Source organism: Bombina bombina, chromosome 2, assembly GCF_027579735.1.
Source record: "Bombina bombina isolate aBomBom1 chromosome 2, aBomBom1.pri, whole genome shotgun sequence".
NCBI lineage: Eukaryota > Metazoa > Chordata > Amphibia > Anura > Bombinatoridae > Bombina > Bombina bombina.
The window spans coordinates 655,626,644-655,651,621 of NC_069500.1; the positions used below are offsets into that span (position 1 = coordinate 655,626,644).

The 24,978-nt window shown below is 42.1% G+C and overlaps 1 protein-coding gene across 1 annotated transcript in view; it reads right to left on the reverse strand.

Annotated features, from left to right (window-relative positions):
• The window catches only part of ELAVL2 (ELAV like RNA binding protein 2), a 657,415-nt gene that overhangs the window by 199,158 nt on the left and 433,279 nt on the right, over nucleotides 1–24,978 (reverse strand). Inside the window, exon 5 of the mRNA XM_053699996.1 lies at nucleotides 17,621–17,774. Within this exon, the coding sequence (XP_053555971.1) occupies nucleotides 17,621–17,774 (154 nt within the window). The remainder of the gene's footprint in view (nucleotides 1–17,620; nucleotides 17,775–24,978) is intronic.

The window sequence follows — 24,978 nt, forward strand, 5'->3', positions numbered from 1 at the left end:
TGCCCCCCACTAGATCTGTCTCCGGAAAGGGGGCCCTGACTTCATGCTGTCTTAGGGGCGGAAGTAGGCTTTCTGGCCTGCTTGCCCCTGTTCCATGACTGGTTGCCTTTCCAACCCTGTCTGTAACGAGCAGTAGTTCCTTCCTGTTTTGGAGCGGAGGAAGTTGATGCTGCTCCTGCCTTGAAATTACGAAAGGCACGAAAATTAGACTGTTTGGCCTTCGATTTGGCCCTGTCCTGAGGAAGGGTGTGGCCCTTACCTCCAGTAATGTCAGCAATAATTTTCTTCAAGCCAGGCCCGAATAAGGTCTGCCCTTTGAAAGGAATGTTTAGTAATTTAGACTTAGAAGTTACATCTGCTGACCAGGATTTAAGCCAAAGCGCTCTGCGCGCCTGTATGGCGAATCCGGAATTTTTAGCCGTAAGTTTGGTTAAATGCACTACGGCATCCGAAACAAACGCATTAGCCAGCTTAAGGGTTCTAATCTTGCTCAGAGACTCATCCAATGGTGCTGTGCGAATCGCCTCTTCCAGAGACTCAAACCAGAATGCCGCTGCAGCAGTGACAGGCGCAATGCATGCAAGAGGCTGTAATATAAAACCTTGTTGAACAAACATTTTCTTAAGATAACCCTCTAATTTTTTATCCATTGGATCTGAGAAAGCACAGCTATCCTCCACCGGGATAGTGGTACGCTTGGCTAAAGTAGAAACTGCTCCCTCCACCTTAGGGACCGTCTGCCATAAGTCTCTTGTGGTGGTGTCTATAGGGAACATTTTTCTAAATATCGGAGGAGGGGAAAAAGGCACACCGGGTCTATCCCACTCCTTACTAATAATCTCTGTAAGCCTCTTTGGTATAGGAAAAACGTCAGTACACACCGGCACCGCGTAGTATTTATCCAGCTTACATAATTTCTCTGGGATTGCCACCGTGTCACAATCATTCAGAGCCGCTAACACCTCCCCTAGCAACACGCGGAGGTTCTCAAGCTTAAATTTAAAATTTGAAATTTCTGAATCCGGTCTCCCCGAATCAGAACCGTCACCCACAGAATGAAGCTCTCCGTCCTCATGTTCTGCAAATTGTGACGCAGTATCAGACATGGCTCTCGTGTCATCGGCGCGCTCTGTCCTTAACCCAGAACTGTCGCGCTTGCCTCTTAACTCGGGCATTGTATAATACTTCTTTCATAACATTAGCCATATCATGTAAAGTGATTTGTAAGGGCCTTGATGTACTTGGCGCCTCAATCTCACGCACCTCCCGAGCGGGAGACTAAGGTACTGACACGTGAGGAGAGTTAGACGGCATAACTGCCCCCTCGTTGTCTGGTGATAATTTTTTAATCGGTACAGATTGATTTTTCAAAGTAACATCAATACAATTGGTACACATATTTCTATTGGGCTCCACAACGGCTTTTAAACATAATGAACAAGCAGATTCCTCTGTATCAGACATGTTTAAACAGACTAGCAATGAAGCTAGCAAACTTGGAAAATACTTTCAATAAGTTTACAAGCAATATAAAAAACGCTGCAGCGCTTTTAAAAAACACAGTTGAGTAACAAAGAACTAATTCAGTTATAGTCAACAATTCTTTAAATGTATTAATTAGCAGAGGATTGCACCCATTAGCAACAGGATGATTAACCCCTCAGTACCCAAAAAAACGGATATCAAATTAATATTAAACATTTTTATTACAGTCTAACACACTGTCACAGGTCTGCTGTGACTGATTACCGCCCTCAAAAACGAATTTTGAAGACCCCTGAGCTCTTTAGAGACGTCCTGGATCAAGGAGGAAGAAGCAGGAAGACTGTGCTAGAATTTTAACTGCGCAACAAGGCGCTAAAAAGAGGCCCCTCCCGCTCATTTACAACAGTAAGAGACCTGATATAACGGTTTCTATGCAGAAATATACGTTAGCCATGTGGAAAAAAAGAGAAAAAATTCATGCCCAAAGGATTTATCACCAAAGTACCTCACAAAACGAATAACATGCCAGTAAACGTTTTGAAAATAAACTTCTTTAAATGTCATGCAAAGTTATCACTAAGCCTGCAACCAGTCGCTACCACTGCAGATAAGGCTTAAGCATTATTTCAGTATTAACAGTATTTTCTCAGTCAAATTCTAGTCCCTAGAAAATAACTCTACTGTGCATACATTTATCAGCCTGATACCAGTCACTACTACTGCATTTAAGGCTGTACTTACATCATACGGGTAACAGCAGTGTTTTCTTAGTCAATTCCATTCCCAGAAAATATTGTACTGCACATACCTCATTTGCGGGGGACCCCACATGCTATTCCCATGTTCTGAAGTTACCCCACTCCTCAGAATGTCGAGAACAGCCTAAGATCATAGAAAACGCAGGCAGTTTCTTCTTCCAAATACTGCCTGAGATAGAAAAACAGCACACTCCGGTGCCATTTAAAATAACAAACTTTTGATTGAAGAATAGTTAATAGTTAATAGTTAAGTAAAAACTCCAGCTCCTCCCGCGACCTCCTTCTTTGTTGAGGGTTGCAAGAGAATGACTGGGTATGACATGTGAGGGGAGGAGCTATATAGCAGCACTGCCTGGGTGATCCTCTTGCAACTTCCTGTTGGGAAGGAGAATATATCCCATAAGTAATGGATGACCCGTGGACTGAACACACTTAACAAGAGAAACGGTACTGCGCCTTTAAGAGAAAAAAAAATCATACACGTTCTGCAAAACAGCTTAAAAATAATCAAATTGTTTCAATTTTTTGCATGAATATTCAAAATATGCAGCTAAGTTTGCCCCACAAGGAAAGGAACAGTTAACCCTTTACAGTGAAAAACCGGATAATTAATAAGGCCTAAATCCGGAAAAAACACCCCCTGCACCTCGCCACAGCCCTGCTGTGGCGCATACCTGCCCTCAGGGATTGGAAAAACGGGGTTAAAGCTTCAATTTGGCCCAACACTTCCACATTTATTTCTCTTGAAAAAGTCTGAGCGTTCTCAGACGAAACGCGGAGAGACTCTTAAACTGATTGACTTTGGTTCCACACAGACTGTGTTTTATACCACGGAGGATCTTCCCTTAGCAATTGCCACACTTGGTTTTCCACTACGGCGGGGGTGCCATATCGCATAGAGGACTCCCTCCCCACACCAGTGGAATCTCAGTCTGGGAATTACGCTTTTTATGCTGTTTTATACGTGCACTTACCTAAAATAAAATTTGCTACACTTGAATCGGGCTGCGCCTGTCTCTGCTTTCTTGTTACAGTTCCATAAGGGCCCACCGGAGTTGGAGCTTGCTGCTTGCTCTGCAAATACAAGTGCGCAACTGAGGCGCGAAAATAGGCTCAGCCCATCTCATTCGATGTTTTGCAGCCCAAATGAACCGCAGCAGAGCGGTCTGAAACTAGCCATGTGGGTTCTTTAAAAAAAAAAAAAAAAAAGAAGCCAAGTGTACCCTCCAATAAAGCCTCAAAAACGTTACTACCAAAAACGTTATCAGCACTCCCAGTTCTATAAAAAGTTTGCCCACAAACATTCAAACTCAGTGTCAACCATTTTTTATGAGCCCCTATATGCAAGCTTAGTAATAACCCTCTTCCTTAGGATTACTGCTTACCCTTACCCTCATGTCAGCCATTCTGAAATACCAGTCTCTGCAGAAAAAATAACTGAACAAACCTCACTGCTATATAGCATGAAAACGTTCCTCACACTGAAGTTTCTTGTACTCCTCAGCCATTCTGTGGGAACTGCTCTGGATCTTAGTGACAAATGCTAAGATCATCAGCCTCCAGGCAGAAGTCTTCATCCATCTGCTGCCTGAGAGTAAATAGTACACACTGGTACCATTTAAAATAAAAAAATTCTTGCTTGAAGAAAATAAAAACTAACATTTTATCACCTCTTTCACTTTACCCTTCCTAGTACTTAGAGTAGGCAAAGAGAATGACTGGGGGTGGAGCTAAGGGAGAGCTATATAGACAGCTCTGCTGTGGTGCTCTTTGCCACTTCCTGTTAGCAGGAGGATAATATCCCACAAGTAAAGGATGAATCCGTGGACTTGTATCTTATAGAAGAAAAGAAATAAAGTAAATAAATCAGACTCTGATAAAATAAACAAGGGCATCCGAAGGTATCCGCCCAAAAGGAACTATGTCTCCGGAGGACATGCCCAATAGAGACCAGAACCCTCAGAAAAATGGGGTGGAAACCTCATAATAGACCGACCGGAGATAAAATTACCGCCATCATCTATTCCGAAGAACCATGCGAGAACTGAGAAGTCCCCGGACGAAAAAAAGGAGAGGATTCCCCATCAAATCAAAATACGTTGTAGTAGGACACGCAGCCTCACAATCCTACAACAAAATGCACAACATGGGGAACAATCACCCCCGGGGGGAATATTATAGTGCCGTTCATGGTCTGAACACCCGGGATAGGCAGGCAGACACACAACTGCAAGGAAACCTTTAGGATCTTGCAGACGAATCAGCGCCAATAAAAAATTAAAACGAAAAAACATAACTTATGTAAGAACTTACCTGATAAATTAATTTCTTTCATATTAGCAAGAGTCCATGAGCTAGTGACGTATGGGATATACATTCCTACCAGGAGGGGCAAAGTTTCCCAAACCTCAAAATGCCTATAAATACACCCCTCACCACACCCACAAATCAGTTTAACGAATAGCCAAGAAGTGGGGTGATAAGAAAAAAAAGTGCGAAAGCATAAAAAATAAGGAATTGGAATAGTTGTGCTTTATACAAAAAAATCATAATCACCACAAAAAAAAGGGTGGGTCTCATGGACTCTTGCTAATATGAAATAAATGAATTTATCAGGTAAGTTCTTACATAAATTATGTTTTCTTTCATGTAATTAGCAAGAGTCCATGAGCTAGTGACGTATGGGATAATAAATACCCAAGATGTGGAACTTCCACGCAAGAGTCACTAGAGAGGGAGGGATAAAATAAAGACAGCCAATTCCGCTGAAAAATAATCCACACCCCAAACAAAGTTTAGATCTTATAATGAAAAAAACTGAAATTATAAGCAGAAGAATCAAACTGAAACAGCTGCCTGAAGTACTTTTCTATCAAAAACTGCTTCAGAAGAAGCAAACACATCAAAATGGTAGAATTTAGTAAAAGTATGCGAAGAAGACCAAGTAGATGCTTTGCAAATCTGATCAACCGAAGCTTCATTCCTAAATGCCCAGGAAGTAGAAACTGACCTAGTCGAATGAGCTGTAATCCTTTGAGGCGGAGTTCTACCCGACTCAACATAAGCATGATGAATCAAAGACTTTAACCAAGACGCCAAAGAAACGGCAGAGGCCTTCTGACCTTTCCTAGAACCAGAAAAGATAACAAAGAGACTAGAAGTCTTTCGGAAATCTTTAGTAGCTTCAACATAATATTTCAAAGCTCTTACTACATCCAAAGAATGTAATGATCTTTCCTTAGAATTCTTAGGATTAGGACACAATGAAGGAACCACAATCTCTCTACTAATGTTGTTAGAATTCACAACCTTAGGTAAAAATGTAAATGAAGTCCGCAACACTGCCTTATCCTGATGAAAAATCAGAAAAGGAGATTCACAAGAAAGAGCAGATAACTCAGAAACTCTTCTAGCAGAAGAGATGGCCAAAACAAAACTTTCCAAGAAAGTAATTTAATATCTAGAGAATGCATAGGTTCAAAAGGAGGAGCTTGTAGAGCTCCCAGAAACAAATTTAAACTCCAAGGAGGAGAAATTGATTTAATGACAGGTTTGATACGAACCAAAGCCTGTACAAAACAATGAATATCAGGAAGATTAGCAATCTTTCTGTGAAACAGCACAGAAAGAGCAGAAATTTGTCCTTTCAAGGAACTTGCAGACAAACCTTTATCCAGACCATCCTGAAGAAACTGTAAAATTCTAGGAATTCTAAAAGAATGCCAGGAAAATTGATGAGATAGACACCAAGAAATGTAAATCTTCCAGACTCGATAATATATCTTCCTAGACACAGATTTATGAGCCTGTAACATGGTATTAATTACGGAGTCAGAGAAACCTCTATGACTAAGAATCAAGCGTTCAATCTCCATACCTTCAAATTTAATGATTTGAGATCCCGATGGAAAAAAGGGCCTTGAGATAGAAGGTCTGGTCTTAACGGAAGAGTCCAAGGTTGGCAACTGGCCATCCGAACAAGATCCGCATACCAAAACCTGTGAGGCCATGCTGGAGCCACCAGCAGTACAAACGAACGCTCCTTTAGAATCTTGGAAATCACTCTTGGAAGAAGAACTAGAGGCGGAAAGATATAGGCAGGATGATACTTCCAAGGAAGCGACAATGCATCCACTGCCTCCGCCTGAGGATCCCTGGATCTGGACAGATACCTGGGAAGTTTCTTGTTTAGATGAGAAGCCATCAGATCTATTTCTGGAAGACCCCAGATTTGAACAATCTGAAGAAATACCTCTGGGTGAAGAGACCATTCGCCCGGATGCAACGCCTGGCGACTGAGATAATCCGCTTCCCAATTGTCTATACCTGGGATGTGAACCGCAGAAATTAGACAGGAGCTGGATTCCGCACATACAAGTATTCAAGATACTTCTTTCATAGCCAGAGGACTGTGAGTCCCCCCTTGATGATTGATATATGCCACGGTTGTGACATTGTCCGTCTGAAAACAAATGAACGATTCTCTCTTCAGAAGAGGCCACGACTGAAGAGCTCTGAAAATCGCACGGAGTTCCAAAATGTTGATTGGTAATCTCGCCTCCTGAGATTCCCAAACCCCCTGCGCTGTCAGAGACCCCCATACTGCTCCCCAACCTGTCAGACTTGCATCTGTTGAGATAACAGTCCAGGTTGGAAGAACAAAAGACGCCCCTTGAATTAAACGATGGTGATCTGTCCACCACGTCAGAGAGTGTCGTACAATCGGATTTAAAGATATTAACTGTGATATCTTTCTATAATCCCTGCACCGCTGGTTCAGCATACAGAGCTGAATAGGTCGCATGTGAAAACGAGCAAAGGGGATCGCGTCCGATGCAGCAGTCATAAGACCTAGAATTTCCATGTCTAAAGCTACTGAAGGGAATGATTAAAACAAAAGGTTTGGACAGGCTGAAATCAATTTCAGACGTCTCTTGTCCGTCAGAGACAAAGTCATGGACACTGAATCTATTTGGAAACCTAAAAAGGTTACCCTTGTCTGAGGAATCAATGAACTCTTTGGTAAATTGATCCTCCAACCATGTTCTTGAAGAAACGAAAAAAGAAAAGTCGATTCGTATGAGATTCTGCTAAATGTGTAAACTGAGCAAGTACCAAGATATCGTCCAAATAAGGAAATACCACAATACCCTGTTCTCTGATTACAGATAGAAGGGCACCGAGAACTTTTGAAAAAATCCTTGGAGCCGTTGCTAGGCCGAACAGCAGAGCCACAAATTGGTAATGCTTGTCTAGAAAAGAGAATCTCAGAAACTGAAAGTGATCTGGATGAATCGGAATATGCAGATATGCATCCTGCAAATCTATTGTGGACATATAATGCCCTTGCTGAACAAAAGGCAGAATAGTCCTTATAGTTACCATTTTGAATGTTGGTATCCTTACATATCGATTCAATATTTTTAAATCCAGAACTGGTCTGAAGGAATTCTCCTTCTTTGGTACAATGAATAGATTTGAGTAAAACCCCAGCCCTTGTTCCAGAACTGGAACTGGCACAATTACTCCAGCCAACTCTAGATCTGAAACACATTTCAGAAATGCCTGAGCCTTCACTGGATTTATTGGAATGCGAGAAAGAAAAAATCTTCTTGCAGGTGGCCTTACCCTGAAACCTATTCTGTACCCTTGTGAAACAATGTTCTGAATCCAAAGATTGTGAATCTATTTGATCCAAATTTCTTTGAAAAATCGTAATCTGCCCCCTACCAGCTGCGCTGGAATGAGGGCCGCACCTTCATGTGGACTTGGGAGCTGGCTTTGGCTTTCTAAAAGGCTTGAATTTATTCCAGACTGGAGACGGTTTCCAAACAGAAACCGTTCCTTTAGGGGAAGGATCAGGCTTCTGTTCCTTATTCTGACGAAAGGAACGAAAACGATTAGCAGCCCTATATTTACCTTTAGATTTTTTATCCTGAGGTAAAAAAGTTCCTTTCCCCCCAGTAACAGTTGAAATAATAGAATCCAACTGAGAACCAAACAACTTATTACCTTGGAAAGAAAGGGAAAGCAAAGTTGACTTAGAAGACATATCAGCATTCCAAGTTTTAAGCCATAAAGCTCTTCTAGCTAGAATAGCTAAAGACATATACCTGACATCAACTCTGATGATATCAAAGATGGCATCACAAATAAAGTTATTAGCATGTTGAAGAAGTTTAACAATGCTATGAGTATTATGATCTGACACTTGTTGCGCCTAAGCCTCCAACCAAAAAGTGGAAGCTGCAGCAACATCAGCCAAAGAAATAGCAGGCCTAAGAAGATTACCTGAACATAAATAAGCTTTCCTTAGAAAGCAATCAATCTTCCTATCTAAAGGATCCTTAAAGGAAGTACTATCTGCCGTAGGAATAGTAGTACGCTTAGCAACATTAGAGATAGCCCCATAAACTTTAGGGATTTTCTCCCAAAACTCTAATCTGTCAGATGGCACAGGATACAATTTCTTAAATCTTTTAGAAGGAGTAAAAGAATTGCCCAAATTTTTCCACTCCCTAGAAATTACTTCAGAAATAGCATCAGGGACAGGAAAAACTTCCGGAATAACTACAGGAGGTTTAAAAAACGAATTTAAACACTTATAAGATTTAGTATCAAGAGAACTAGAATCCTCAATTTCTAAAGCGATTAAAACTTCTTTAAGTAAAGAACAAATAAATTCCATTTTAAATAAATATGACGATTTATCAGTGTCAATATCTGAGACAGAATCCTCTGAACCAGAAAGATCCTCATCAGAAACAGACAAATCAGAATGACGATGTTCATTTAAAAATTCATCTGAGAAATTAGAAGTTTTAAAAGACCTTTTACGCTTACTGGAAGGAGGAATAACAGACATAGCCTTCCAAATAGATTTAGAAACAAAATCTCTTATATTAACAGGAACATCCTGAGTATTAGATGTTGATGGAACAGCAACAGGTAATGGAATATTACTAATGGAAATTTTATCTGCATTAGCAAGTTTATCATGACATTCATCACAAACTACAGCCGGAGGAACAGATACCACAAGTTTACAACAAATGCACTTAACTTTGGTAGAGCCAGCATCAGGCAGCGTTTTTCCAGAAGTAGCTTCTGATCCAGGGTCAATCTGAGACATCCGGTGACACCGACACTTTTGGCGTGAAACGTCAAAAAAATGACGTAATCACGAACAACTTCCGGCGACAAGTATGACGCCGGAAATGACAAATAATTTTTTTGCGCCAAAAAAGTCTGCGCCAAGAATGACGCAATAAAATGAAGCATTTTCAGCCCCCGCGAGCCTAACAGCCCACAGAGAAAAAAGTCAATTTTAAAGGTAAGGAAAAAAAAAAAATTGAAAATTCATATGCATTATCCCAAATAATGAAACTGTCTGTCTGAAATAAGGAATATTGATCATCCTGAATCAAGGCAAATAAATGTTTAAACACATATATTTAGAACTTTTACATAAAAGTGCCCAACCATAGCTTAGAGTGTCCCAAAAAAATAAGATTTACTTACCCCAGGACACTCATCTACATGTAGTAGAAAGCCAAACCAGTACTGAAACGAGAATCAGTAGAGGCAATGGTATATAAGAGTATATCGTCGATCTGAAAAGGGAGGTAAGAGATGAATCTCTACGACCGATAACAGAGAACCTATGAAAAAGATCCCGTAGAAGGAGACCATTGAATTCAAATAGGCAATACTCTTCTCACATCCCTCAGACATTCACTGCACACTGAGAGGAAAACCGGGCTCCAGCCTGCTGCGAAGCGCATATCAACGTAGAATCTAGCACAAACTTACTTCACCACCTCCATGGGAGGCAAGGTTTGTAAAACTGATTTGTGGGTGTGGTGAGGGGTGTATTTATAGGCATTTTGAGGTTTGGGAAACTTTGCCCCTCCTGGTAGGAATGTATATCCCATATGTCACTAGCTCATGGACTCTTGCTAATTACATGAAAGAAATGTCCCGCCATCTCAGGGTGAAACAATCCACCCTGCGCGAAGGAGACATCAAAGTCAGGGCCACCTGCGAAAGCATAAGGAGGGTGTGATTGGGAAGGTGCCTCCTGAAGAACAGGACCCTCGGAGGTCGATGGCTCAGCAGATCCAAGGTCCCCCGAGACCGAGGGACCTCGCAAATTATGCAGGCACACAAGACAAGATTGGTAGACTTTCGACAACGGGGCCAAATGACAGTCCTCGTCCGAGGACGACATCATCTGATAAGACAATAGTCCTGGCATTAGAATACTCCATGGCTAGGACCAATACAAACGCCAATATTGGAAAACAAAAAAAAAAAAACGATTGGCACAATGGTCATAGGTGGCTATGAGTGCCCAGCCAGACCCCAGCGAAGCAAACTGGTTTCCTCCGTCGATACTCGGTCAGGAATACGGAAGAGGAAGAACCCCGCCCAAGCGTAAACACGCATGGTCAGCAGATGCCCCACAAAATCCAAAAAGCATGCCACCAAAACTAGGCCAACATAAAAGGATATGCAAGACTACACAAACAGGCATAAACCCATTTTTAGTCCTATGCCTGCATTCACAAGCCCAGAAAAAAGCCACCATGCACCGCATAGAGGAACGCTACTTGTCTGAGCCACAGAGCCCGTACACACATACCCAATGCAGGTTGAATCACATAAGAAACTTAAGAGACCCCTTCCCCGTTCACCAAACCACTAAGGAGGAAATATCCCTTGATTCCAAGATCTGTACCGAAGGTGCCTCAGCGAGGCCCATACTATACGGTCATAATAAATCACATTACAGACACTGTAATAAAATGAAACTATCTTAACGCAATCTACACCGTTGAACAAGAACACAGCCCTTCAAGTGTGACGAATAGTGGCAGCACCTCCGTCATGGACTCGAGAGAAGACAGCAGGTAGCGAAGTTCGACAATGCCGATTGCAGAAACGAACTGTAATAACAAGACGGGATGGTGTTGCAGGGGGAGCTCCCACTGCATCTCCGGACTCTTTCACCCAGGCGCTCCACGAGAGGCTAACAGGAATAGTTAAAACTCCTGTCCCATGTCGAAGGGTACCACCCTCCATAGACATATTAAAATTAAATAAAAGTAGAACAAATGGAAAAAAATAGAACAAACTTCTGACACTTCTCTGCCAACCTCCTGGGACGAAAGGCAAAGAATGACTGGGGGATAGGGGAAGGAGTATTTAAGCCTTTGGCTGGTGGGTCTTTGCCTCCTCCTGGTGGCCAGGTTCTTATTTCCCATAAGTAATGAATGCGGCTGTGGACTCTATCCCATTAGGAAGAAAATATTGTTTACAATCTTATAATAATAAAAAACAAAAAACAAAATGCAGAGTCTAATATTTATGTTGACTTAGCACAGTAAAAGGGAATATTTCTTTCTTAAAGGGACAGTCAACACCAGCATTTTTGTTGTTTAAAAAGAAAGATAATCCCTTTATTATCCATTCCCCAGTTTTGCATAACCAACACACTTATAATACACATTTTACCTCTTTAATTACCTTGTATCTAAGCTTCTGCTGACTGCCCCCTTATTTCAGTTCTTTTGACAGACCTGCATTTTAGCCAATCAGTTCTCACTCCTAGGTCACTTAACGTGCGTGCGCTCGATGTTATCTATATAAAACACATTAACTAAATGCCCACTAGTGCTCAAAATGCATTCAGATTAGAGGCAGTCTTCAAGGTCTAAGAAATTAGCATATGAACCTCCTAATTTTAGCTTTCAACTAAGAATACCAAGAGAACAAAGCAAAATTGGTGATAAAAGCAAATTTGGAAGTTGTTCAAAATGACATGCCCTACTTAAATCATGAAAGTTTTTTTGGACTTGACTGTCCCTTTAACTAATAAACTACTCAAATTAAATAGATACCACAAAACTTAAAAAACAAAACAAAAAGAACCCCCCCCCCCCCCCAAATGTTTTAAACTGTATTAATACTGTTGAATGTAGTGTAACGGGTTGGTAAATAACAGAACCAAAATACAGCTGCTATTTATTCTTTGTGTGTTCTCTAAATACCTAAAATAATATTCTCAACCAGCTTTTCTTCAGTCTCTGTCATCATATAACCAATTGATTATTATTTTTCCCCCACTCTGCATTATCTGTGCCTAACTAAAAAAAAAAAAATGAGGTTAAATTGTAATGTTTAATATGTCTTGATTTAATAATGCAACCATACGATCATCATTGCTTACCAGTTTAGAATTGTATCTAAGCTTTGCCTCAAAGTACCAGCCGCACATTTTTTATTTTTTTTTTTTTCCTCGAGCCGCGCATTTTTTAATACATTTTTACTTGTTTTCTATGATTGTTTTCTAGCATTTTAGCATGAGCAGGGGGGCATTTTTCACTTAAGTGTTTGGGAATGAATAAACAAATTATGCTTAACTGATAATTTTCTTTTCTTCAGATGGAAAGAGTCCACAGCTGCATTCATTACTTTTTGGGAATTCAGAACCTGGCCACCAGGAGGAGGCAAAGACAAAGGCTTGAATTCCCCTCCCATTCCCCTCATCCCCCAGTCATTCTGCTGAGGAACAAGGAACAATAGAATAAGCATCAGGGAGAAAAGATGCCAGAAGAGAAAAAATGACGGCCGCCCCACATAAAAACACCAGCGGGGAGTTGTGGACTCTTTCCATCTGAAGAAAAGAAAATTATCAGGTAAGCATCATTTATGTTTTTCTTCATAAATGGAAAGAGTCCACAGCTGTATTCATTATTTTTGGGAAAACAATACCCAAGCTATAGAGGACACTGAATGCTAAAAATGGGAGGGTACAAAAGGCGGCACATTCTGAGGGCACCAGGCCTCAAACCATAACCCAGCAAAAATCCTGCTTCGTCCGAAGCAAGGAAAACATATGTAAAGGAAAAAATGCCCTAAGGACACTGACCCACAGAGTCCACAAGCCTTGCTAGAGACTGCAGAAACAGACTCAACTGAGCCAACACTCCTCCAAGGAGTTACCATCGCCCAAAGGACGGTCCTCAACCACACACCCTTACAGAGAAATGGGAAAAACAACCAAAAACTCCCGAAGAGAGGACATGGAGGAAAAAACAAGGATACCCGGAAGACCCTAGATAGGGTGCAACAAGAGCCAAATAAAAATGGAAAACCTCAAAAAGCGAGCCAAACTCACATGGACCCTAAGGGTTCCTAAAATAAGGGAAGGCAACGCCCAGACCCCAAACTGTACAGAACCAAAAGGATGAGACCAGAAATCAGAACAGAGAAGAAAACTTCTCCGAAAAAACAAAGCAACCACCCTGAAAAACACGACTGAAACCAGAGTCCCAAGTCGCCAGTAACTCAGAATATAGAAATATTCCCAAACCAACATGTGCATCAAACCCAGTGAAGCAACCTCTGAATACCACACGCTGCAGTCATACCAAGATGACTTGAAAAATAAAATACTTGTAGACAAGTAGAAAACAGCCAAAGATAGTCAACACCAATCGACAGACTGCTAACTTCCACTAATTAGCGGGTACACTGCAAGTTATTCAAAGCCGCAAGGCCGTCCCAAGTAACCTACAGGTCTGAGAGACAGGCACAGAAAATATGCCATCCACCAGCCCTCAGATAAAAGGGTGGAATAGGATGGTCTCAGGCATCCTAACAGAGCTCGGGAGCCTTTCAGAAGTACCTACAAACAGGTATTCCCAATGAGGAACCCATAGATAGGCAGACAAGACAGAAGCCCTATGAAATCTAGCTCGATACTCTATGGCACACAGCACGTCTAAAAGGTACTCCCCAAGGAGAACCCCATAGAGACAAGCGAAACTAGGAGATCTAACTTGGAGACTGCAAAACCCCAGACGGAACAGAACAATCACAGAAAGTTGACCACACTCAATACAGGATAAACCACCTGTTCCAACCCCCTGCACACAGACAACCATCCTCCAAAGAAAGGCAAACAAACCCCCCCCCCCCCCAAGGGAATGGCGCAGCTAAAGAACAGCGCTCACGCTCAAAAGGCCAAAGCCATAGACTGAGCCAAATGAAAAACATTCAGGCACCACTGAGGAATATGAAAAGGGAAGCACATACCTTTCAAGATCAAGGAAGGCCTAGAGGAGCCTGAGCACAAAAAATTCCTGGCCCAGCTGCTAGTAACTCAACTAGCGAGACCAAAAATATGGTCCCAGGAAAGCTAGAGCTACGAACCAGCTATAGGATCATAAAATTCCAAAAAAGAAAACCAGATAAGGTCATGAAGAAAGAGTACCCGCACCACAGTGGGATTCAGGTGGTGAAACCATGGAGCTAACCCCTAATCTGACCAGCTGGCTTAGGCCCGGAAAGATCCAAACATAAGGCCCGAGCCCCAGAATTGTTTAAACCAACAATACTCCAGGAAATATCATACCCCGTCTGAGGATAAGACTAACCCAGCGAACGGGTCTAGGACACACTCATAAATCCCAACCCAAGGGGAAGGGAACACCCCATACAGAAGTCCAACTCCGAAAGAGCTAGGGCACGACAGAACCACTAAGATTCTAAACCTAACAGGCGTACGATACCCAACTTCTGGAACCAAGGGGAAATATCGGTGCCAAAGTCACCCGAAGAGCAAGTTAAAAAAGACTAGTCTCCATAATCTCCACAGAGTACAGAACCAGAGGACTATATCCAAGGAAAAAGAATGCATAGCATCCCAAACCCCCGGAAACAACCCCTAGACGGAGCCAGGATAAGGAGACCACATAGCCTATAAGAACTAATAAAGAACGACTAACTCCCAGAGTAGGAAAGACCGCAAGGCCCTAGCATAAGGCGGCCTCAACCGCTAAGGAGAAAATGGACAGCATCCGGAAAACTAGACCTGAAGGAAGAGTCCCATAAAGAACAAGTACAGAAGGACAATTCCAATTGCATGTTTGAAATAGGCCACAAGACAGGAGGAGCTGAACCTTAGCCATTAATGTCAAGGCCGTAATATTCACCCCCAGGGAGGGAGAACTAAAGGCGTCACCAAAACAACTTCCGTAGAATTAACCGGTGCGATCAAGAAATTGCAAGTATCAATTCAACAAGGAATTTTCCGAAGGAATATAAAACAAAACATGAGCTCTTAAAATCAAATAAAAGTCATCCTCACCGGATTAAATAAAAGAAAAGGCAACCCGTAGGTTTTTGCCTAAGGAGAACAGACACACCCGCAGGACCAGCCCAACGGGACTCTGCTCGTCCAAGCTCAGACTGGAAAGGATACTCAATGATCAGACTATAAGAAGATTACTTCATCCCCTTATATTTAATTATGTGTGCTATTCGAAGAAGACTGAGAACCCCTATATATATATATATATATATATATATATATATATATTTATTTATTAAGGATGGGAATCTCCAACAACGCCAAAACATGTCATAGCAGAACTCGAGGGTGCGCTAGTCTATCAAAAAGAACAGCACACCTCTGCTAGAGCCTCAGGACTAGCTGCTCCCCAGGAGAGCTGAATGGGCCACCCCATGCCTGGGGGACCCGGGTTGACGGGAAACAAACATAATCTTAAGCAGACATCTGGAATCTGCAGATGTGCTAACGATATAAGTATTTGCATACGGTAACATGCCGCAAGCTCTGGAGGCAAAAAACCACCATCCAGAGAGGGATAAGCATAATCTGAGTCACCTGCATGTATAGTCACAGTAAGTGGTAGGGAACTCACCTCTCGAGTTACAGAACCCCCAGAGGCAGATGGCTCAGCGGCACCCTGATTCCCCGATCCCGAGGAATCGAACCCTCTAAAAACAGCCTACAGAACAGAACTGACTGTCATGTGTCATCTGGGCCGATTCGTATTCTTCGGAATAAGTAGAATCTGAATCAGCCTTCTTCAATCTCAACATCAGAGTCCTCCATAACGGAGATATGAATACAAAAAAAAAAAAAATGGACCAAATTTGAAAACATCTCAACGAAACCTTAAACCCACAACGGCTGGGGCACTCACCACCTCCTATTCACCAGCAGACCAGAATTTTTTCAACGCCACACAGTCAGGAATGCGGAACATGAGAGTCAAAAACGTGACAACGCCTGGTCACAAGGTAAGCCGTACAGTCCAAAAAAAGTGCGCCCAACAGCAAAGGCTGTGTCACTTTCAAGGCAGTTATGTTCCACAAGCCATGAGCCTAAGTAAAACTACACATAAGCAAGTAGAATCACAAACATGATTAAAGACCCCCTTGTTTAATAACCCCCCTCAAGATATATTAACCCTTGATTCCAAGATACAAAAGGAGCCTCACTGAGACCCTAATTATAGTTAATCCGGCAAGGTGGTAGCCTCTCTGGAAAACACTTGTAGTACAATACAATCATGAAGAAAGTAAAATGAAACAATCTTACCAGAATCTACGCCGTGGAACAGGAACTGTGTGACAGATAGTAGCATCGTCTCCGCCATGGACTTGAGAGAAGAAGGCAGGCAGCGAAACTCGTCAATGCCGATTGCTTATGGAGCTGTTAAAAATGAGCCGGGATGGTTTCACAGAAAGACTCTCCCTGCATCTCTGGATTCTAAATTTCATCCAAGCTCTTACTGAGAGGCTAACAGCACTACTTAAAACTCCAGTCCCATGCCGAAGAGTACTACCCCCTCCATAAGAGACTTAATCGTAAACTTCTGACACTTCTCTGCCAACCTCCTGGGACAAAAGGCAAAGAATGAATGGGGGGTGAGGGGAGTGGAAGGAGTATTTAAGCCTTTGGCTGGGGTGTCTTTGCCTCCTGGTTGCCAGGTTCTAAATTTCCCAAAAGTAATAGTAACATAGTAGATAAGGTTGAAAAAAGACTGAAGTCCATCAAGTTCAACCTATACAAATCTAAAATACTTACAAAAATATCCAGTTAAGCTAAAATAACCCCACTAAAAGGTGACTCATTTAATGCTAGCAATCATTTCCATGAATCTTGCTTATATACAGAAATGTATCCAGACTATTTTTAAATATGCAGATGTTGACACTTTCCATTTATTATATTTAATATAATTTTCTAATAAATATATATTAATTTAATTATATAACAGCTGTAATTTATTTTTTATTAATTTTATTTGTTTACAAGCCATGAAACCGCTTTCAACCCTGCACCTTCAGGGTAGAATGAGTCAGACTGCCTTCACTACATTCAACAATCTGTTTTTGTACATGTATATTTATGAAGAATCAAAGCAGAAAATTGCATTTTCTGGCCCACATAAAACCACCTTTTAAGTAAAACTGCCATATTTGAAGACAGAAAATTTAACAACCTGGTACTTAAAAAATAAAGTGATGTTTCATATACACTGTTGAAATTAACTTACCAGTCACTTGGTCAACTAGAATACGTGATGTAATGATACGGCCGTACTGAGAGAACAGTTGCTCTAGCTCTTTCTGAGTCATTGTTTTGGGAAGTCCACTGACATATAAATTTGCATCCCTAATAGAAGCTGAACTTGGGCGAGCGTAAGACACCTAAAAATGCAAGGTTTACAGTTTAGTTTAAATATTATAATTACAGGAATGGTTCTATAGAACCATGTGTAGAGGTAACATAGCATTATGATATGTAATAAACTCTAAAAATCAAATTTATATGTAAAGCAAATATTAAGATTATTAATATATGGCCTACTAAGCATACAGACCAATTTATACTAAGGCATTTACTGCAGTCTCCTCCATCACTGGCTCCTGCTTCAACAGTTCTAGTTTGCACCACTAGGAGCATGTGATGCTGTCACAGGGGGATGGGAACCCCATTATTGTGCAGGGAGTTCTAAGAAGTGAGCCTAGGGTTGGGGGAAAGGCATTTGAAAGCCAATATTTTAGCACCTAGACCACTATCCCCCCATTTGAAAGAGGTAAATCTTTATATGGTTGTGTTCTCCTATATTATTGTATTTCTAAAAATGCTTGGCTTGCTGGAAAAAAAAAAAAAAATTAAACAAGCAAGGTATAAATTGTGTGGGTACCTCACAATAAAAATAAATGTGTAAATACAATGAAAGCCAAACAACTAAACAACTCCAGCACAGGGATGTGAAAATGACTTTGCAGAGAAGCGGGTTCAAGGGAAGAATCGACTTTCCGATATATACGCACACCATCACTTTCCTCTGAGATTGAAACCATGTATAACCAAGAAAACTAGACTAACCCAAAAATACAGCAATTTCTACACCTTGGCTCAGATCCCTGGATAATAAATCACAAATGAGAATCCTCCTCATAAGGAGGATGAAAATAACTAACCACATCCCACACTTTATAATGAACAGTGATTCCTCAGACTCCTCCTACACGTTGAAATTGCCATCCACTAAATGAATGGATATACCGAAGACAAATTGCCATGCACAATATATGAAGGGCTAGCTACCTTAGGCTTACATTCATCTAGAAACCCATACCTTATTCTCTTTCCTTTTATTCTCAAGTGCTAGGGATTATGAAATGATATACTGTACATATATATATATATATATATATATACACACACACACACACATAAATTATGCTTACCTGATAATTTTATTTCCATCGTGGGGAGGAGAGTTCACGGCTTCATTCATTACTTGTGGGAATTAAGAACCTGGCCACCAGAAGGAGGCAAAGACACCACAGCCAAAGGCTTACATACCTCCCCCGCACTCCCCTGTGAAGGTATGCAAGGAGGAGCAGGTAGACTCCTTGCAAATCTGCTCCATAAAAGCCTCATTTTTGAAGGCCCAGGATGAAGCAAGCGCTCTAGTGGAATGAGACGTAACTCTGAGGAGGCTTATGTCCCGCTGTCTCATAGGTCAAGCTCCTTAGCCAAAAAGAGAAAGAAGTAGCAGAAGCCCTCTGACCCCTGCGCTTCCCTGAATATACGACAAAAAGTGATTTAGATTGTCTGAAATCCTTTGTGGCCTGAAGATAGAACTTCAAAAGCACGAACCACATCCAGATTATGAAGTAACTTCTCCTTAGGAGAAGAAGGGCTAGGACATGAAGGAACAACCATCTCCTGATTGATGTTACGGTTAGACACCACCTTGGGGAGAAACCCCAAGCCTTTGCGAAGAACAGCCTTATCCGCATGAAACACCAGATAAGGGGGCTCATATTGCAAGGCCGCCAGCTCCAAGACTCTGCGTGCCGATGCAATGGCCAACAGAAAGAGAACCTTCCATGAGAGATCCTTTATGTTAAGAGAATGCATAGGCTCAAACGGAACCCTCTGAAAGACCTTAAGTACCAAGTTTAAGCTCCAATGATGAGCAACCTGCCTAAAAACAGGCCTGATTCGAGACAGGCCCTGAACAAAAGATTGGATGTCAGGAAGATCAGCGACTTCTATGCAACAGAACAGATAAAGCCGAAATTTGTCCTTTTAGGGAACTAACGGCGAGACGCTTCTCCAAACCCTCTTGGAGAAAAGACAAAATCCTAGATACCATCACCTTGTGCCAAGGGTAGCCATGACTCTCACACCAGGACAAGTCCTCCTCACCCTATAATAGATGCGTCGAGTGACCGGCTTTCTTGCCTGAACTAGAGTGTCAATCACTTTCTCAAAAAAAAAAAAAAAAAAAAAACCTTTTTGCCAAGACTAAGAGTTCAATCTGCACACAGTCAGCCTCAGAGAATTTAGATTTTGATGCTGAAAAGGACCCTGCTCTAGCAGATCCCTGCGAGAAGGTAACCTCCTCGGCAGAGAGGATGACATCCCCACCAGATCCACAAACCACGTCCTCCTCGGCCACGCTTTATACGGGACACTACACGAGGCACCCCAAACGGCTCCCCATCCCGCAAAACTTGCGTTCATGGTCACAATCTCCCAGAACGGTCTCAGGATGGATGTCCCCATGGACAGGTGATCCGGGCGGATCCACCAGTAGAAGGAAATCAGAGTCTGCGCATCAATGTATATCAGCTGTTACAGATCGGAATGATCGCCGTTCCACTGTCTCAACATACACAATTGAAGTGGTCTGAGATGAAACCTGACGAATGGAATGTTGTCCATACTGGAGACCATGAGCCCAATCATTTCCATGCACTGAGCTACAGATGGTCTCACTGTAGACTGAAGGGAAAGACAGGTAGACGCCATCTTTATGCGTTGCTTGTCCGTGAGAATGATCTTCATGGACACAGAGTCTATGACCGTGGCCCAAGAACTCCACCCTGGTACTGGGAACCAGAGAACTCTTCTCGAGGTTGACCTTCCAACCGCGAGATTGAAGTAACTGCAGCAGGACCCTGGTGTGGGCCTCTGCCAGATGGAAGGACGGCGCCTAAACCAGGATGTCGTCCATATAGGGTGCCACAGCGATACCCTGGGATCTGGCTACTACTAGAAGGGCCCCCAGGACCTTTGTAAAGACTCCCGGAGCCGTCTCCAGACCAAAGGGGAGAGCCACAAACTGTAAATGCCGATTCAGAAAAGCAAATCTGAGGAACCTGTAATGGTCCATGTGAATCTGAACATGAAGGTAGGCATCCTTCAAGTCTATAGAGGTCATTAGATACCCCTCTTGAACTAGGGGCAGAATGGATCTGATTGTTTCCATTTTGAACGATGGAACGGACAGGAACTTGTTTAAACATTTGAGGTCCAGAATCGGGCGGAACGTGCCCTCCTTCTTCGGGACCACAAACAAATTGGTGTAATACCCTAGACCCCTTTCTGCATGGGCTACTGGTACAATAACCCCTAGAGCGGAGAGATCCCGCACACAACCCAGAAAGAACCCTATCCTGTAACCCTGGGCGACTACCTCCAGAACCCAGTGGTCCTGAACGTCCTGCAACCAGTCGTCTAAGAATAGAGACTATCTGCCCCCCAATTGGCTTGCAGACCAGGCAGGGGCCACCCCTTCATGCGGACTTAGTCTCAGCAGGCTTCTTGTTTTGATTAGACTTGTTGCAAGCTTGGGCCGGCTTCCAGGCACCCTTTGGTTGGTCCGCTGTTGTTGTGGAATATTGGCGTTGCGCCTTTTCCCCACGAAAGGGACGATAATTAGAACCCTTAGGTTACACCTTCTTAACCTGGGGAAGGAAGGCAAACTTGCCTCCTGTAACCATGGATATGATATAATCAAGACCTGGGCCGAACAGGATTTTGCCCTTAAAAGGCAGAGACAGCAGTCTCGTATTAGAGGCCATGTCCGCTGACCAAGATTTTAGCCACAGAGCCCTGAGTGCTAGAACCGAAAAAACTGATACTTTAGCATTCAAGCGGATAATTTGCATATTAGCATCACGAATGAAGGAATTGGCCACTTTTAGGGCCTTAATCCTTTCCTGCACTTCCTCTAAAGAAGTTTTACCTTCAATCATATCAAATAAGACACTGTACCAATATGACACAGCTCCCGCAACTGCTGCTGCCGGCTGAAAAACAAACCCCATGTGTTGAAACATCTTACATAACATGTTTTCCAACTGTTTATCCATAGGCTCCTTGAACGAAGAACTATCCTCTAAAGGAATCGTTGTGTGCTTAGGGAGCGTGGAGATGGCCCCATCCACCTTGGGAATGGTCCCCCACAACTCTAGCTGGGCCTCCGGGACGGGGGAAAAGGAAGAACCTAACCACTCCCACTCGTTCTTTATAATGTTCTTCTTCTTGACAGGAACCGGGAAAGTCTGGGAAACCACCCTGTCCTCGTAGACCTTATCTAATTTAGGAATGGAGGGCTCTTCTGGAAATTTCGGTTCCGGAACCTCTAAAGTAGCTAGTACTTGCTTTAGTAAGAAACGCAAGTTCTCCATCTTAAACCTAAAACCGGGCTACTCCTCTACCAGAGGTTTAGATGACACAGACTCCAACCCTGAAAGGGACCCTTCTGATGCGTCGGAATGGGCTTAGTCATAGTACCACCCCTCCGGGGCGTCCGACAGACAAATCCTGGGACGGGCCGCTATGAAAAACATAATTTATGTAAGAACTTACCTGATAAATTAATTTCTTTCATGTGATTAGCAAGAGTCCATGAGCTAGTGACGTATGGGATAGCAGATACCCAAGATGTGGAACTTCCACGCAAGAGTCACTAGAGAGGGAGGGATAGAATAAAGACAGCCAATTCTGCTGAAAAAATAATCCACAACCCAAATCAAAAAGTTTTAATCTTATAATGAAAAAAACTGAAATTATAAGCAGAAGAATAAAACTGAAACAGCTGCCTAAAGTACTTTTCTACCAAAAACTGCTTCAGAAGAAGAGAAAACATCAAAATGGTAGAATTTAGTAAAAGTATGCAAAGAAGACCAAGTTGCCGCTTTGCAAATCTGATCAACAGAAGCTTCATTCCTAAAAGCCCAGGAAGTAGAAACTGACCTAGTAGAATGAGCCGTAATCCTTTGAGGCGGGGATTTACGCGACTCCACATAAGCATGATGAATCAAAAGCTTTAACCAAGACGCCAAAGAAATGGCAGAAGCCTTCTGACCTTTCCTAGAACCAGAAAAGATTACAAATAGACTAGAAGTCTTTCTGAAATCTTTAATAGCTTCAACATAATATTTCAAAGCTCTTACTACATCCAAAGAATGTAAAGATCTCTCCAGAGAATTCTTAGGATTCGGACACAAAGAAGGGACAACAATTTCTCTACTAATGTTGTTAGAATTCACAACTTTAGGTAAAAAATTAAATGAATTCCACAAAACTGCCTTATCCTGATGAAAAATCAGAAAAGGAGATTCACAAGAAAGAGCAGATAACTCAGAAACTCTTCTAGCAGAAGAGATGGCCAAAAGGAACAAAACTTTCCAGGAAAGTAATTTAATATCCAGAGAATGATAAGTTCAAAAGGAGGAGCCTGTAAAGACCTCAGAACCAAATTAAGACTCCAAGGAGGAGAGATTGACTTAATGACAGGCTTGATACGAACCAAAGCCTGTACAAAACAATGAATATCAGGATGATTAGCAATCTTTCTGTGAAAAAGAACTGAAAGAGCAGAGATTTGTCCTTTCAAGGAACTTGCAGACAAACCCTTATCCAAACCATCTTGAAGAAATTGTAAAATTCTAGGAATTCTAAAAGAATGCCAAGAGAATTTATGTGAAGAACACCAAGAAACGTAAGTCTTCCAGACTCGGTAAAAGATCTTTCTAGACACAGATTTACGAGCCTGTAATATAGTATTTATCACTGAGTCAGAGAAACCTCTATGACTAAGTATTAAGCGTTCAATCTCCATACCTTCAAATTTAATGATTTGAGATCCTGATGGAAAAATGGTCCTTGAGACAGAAGGGCTGGCCTTAACGGAAGTGTCCAAGGTTGGCAACTTGCCATCCGAACGAGATCCGCATACCAAAACCTGTGTGGCCATGCTGGAGCCACCAGCAGTACAAATGAACGCTCCATTAGGATTTTGGAAATCACTCTTGGAAGAAGAACTAGAGGCGGAAAGATATAAGCAGGTTGATAATTCTAAGGAAGTGACAATGCGTCCACTGCTTCCGCCTGAGGATCCCTGGATCTGGACAGATACCTGGGAAGTTTTTTGTTTAGATGAGAAGCCATTAGATCTATTTCTGGAAGCCCCCAGATTTGAACAATCTGAAGAAATACCTCTGGGTGAAGAGACCATTCGCCCGGATGTAACGTCTGGCAACTGAGATAATCCGCTTCCCAATTGTCTATACCTGGGATGTGAACCGCAGAAATTAGACAGGAGCTGGAATCCGCCCATACAAGTATCTGAGATACTTCTTTTATAGCCTAAGGACTGTGAGTCCCCCCTTGATGATTGATATATGCCACGGTTGTGACACTGTCTGTCTGAAAACAAATAAACAATTCTCTCTTCAGAAGAGGCCAGAACTGAAGAGCTCTGAGAATCGCACAGAGTTCCAAAATGTTGATTGGTAATCTCGCCTCCTGAGATTCCCAAACCCCCTGCGCTGTCAGAGATTCCCATACAGCTCCCCAACCTGAAAGACTCGAATCTGTTGAGATCACAGTCCAGGTTGGACGAACAAAAGAGGCCCCTTGAATTAAACGATGGTGATCCAACCACCAAATAAGAGAAGATCGAACATTGTGATTAAAGGATATTAATTGTGATATCTTTGTATAATCCCGGCACCATTGGTTCAGCATACAAAGCTGGAGAGGTCTCATGTGAAAATGAGCAAAAGGGATTGTGTCCGATGCAGCAGTCTTGAGACCTAAAATTTCCATGCACAAAGCTACCAAAGGGAAAGATTGAGACTGAAGGTTTCGACAAAATGAAACCAATTTCAGACGTCTCTATTCTGTTAGAGACAAAGTCATGGACACAGTCTATTTGGAAACCCAAAAAGGTTATCCTTGTTTGAGGAATCAATGAACTCTTTGGTAAATTGATCCTCCAACCATGTCTTTGAAGAAACAACACAAGTTGATTCATGTGAGATACTGCAGAATGTAAAGACTGAGCAAGTACCAAGATATCGTCCAAATAAGGAAATACCGCAATACCCTGCTCCCTGATTACAGAAAGAAGGGCACCGAAAACCTTCGAAAAGATCCTTGGAGCTGTTCCTAGGCCAAAAGGAAGAGCAACAAACTGGTAATGCTTGTCTAGAAAAGAGAATCTCAGGAACTGATAATGGTCCGGATGAATTGGAATATGAAGATATGCATCCTGTAAGTCTATAGTGGATATATAATGCTCTTGCTGAACAAAAG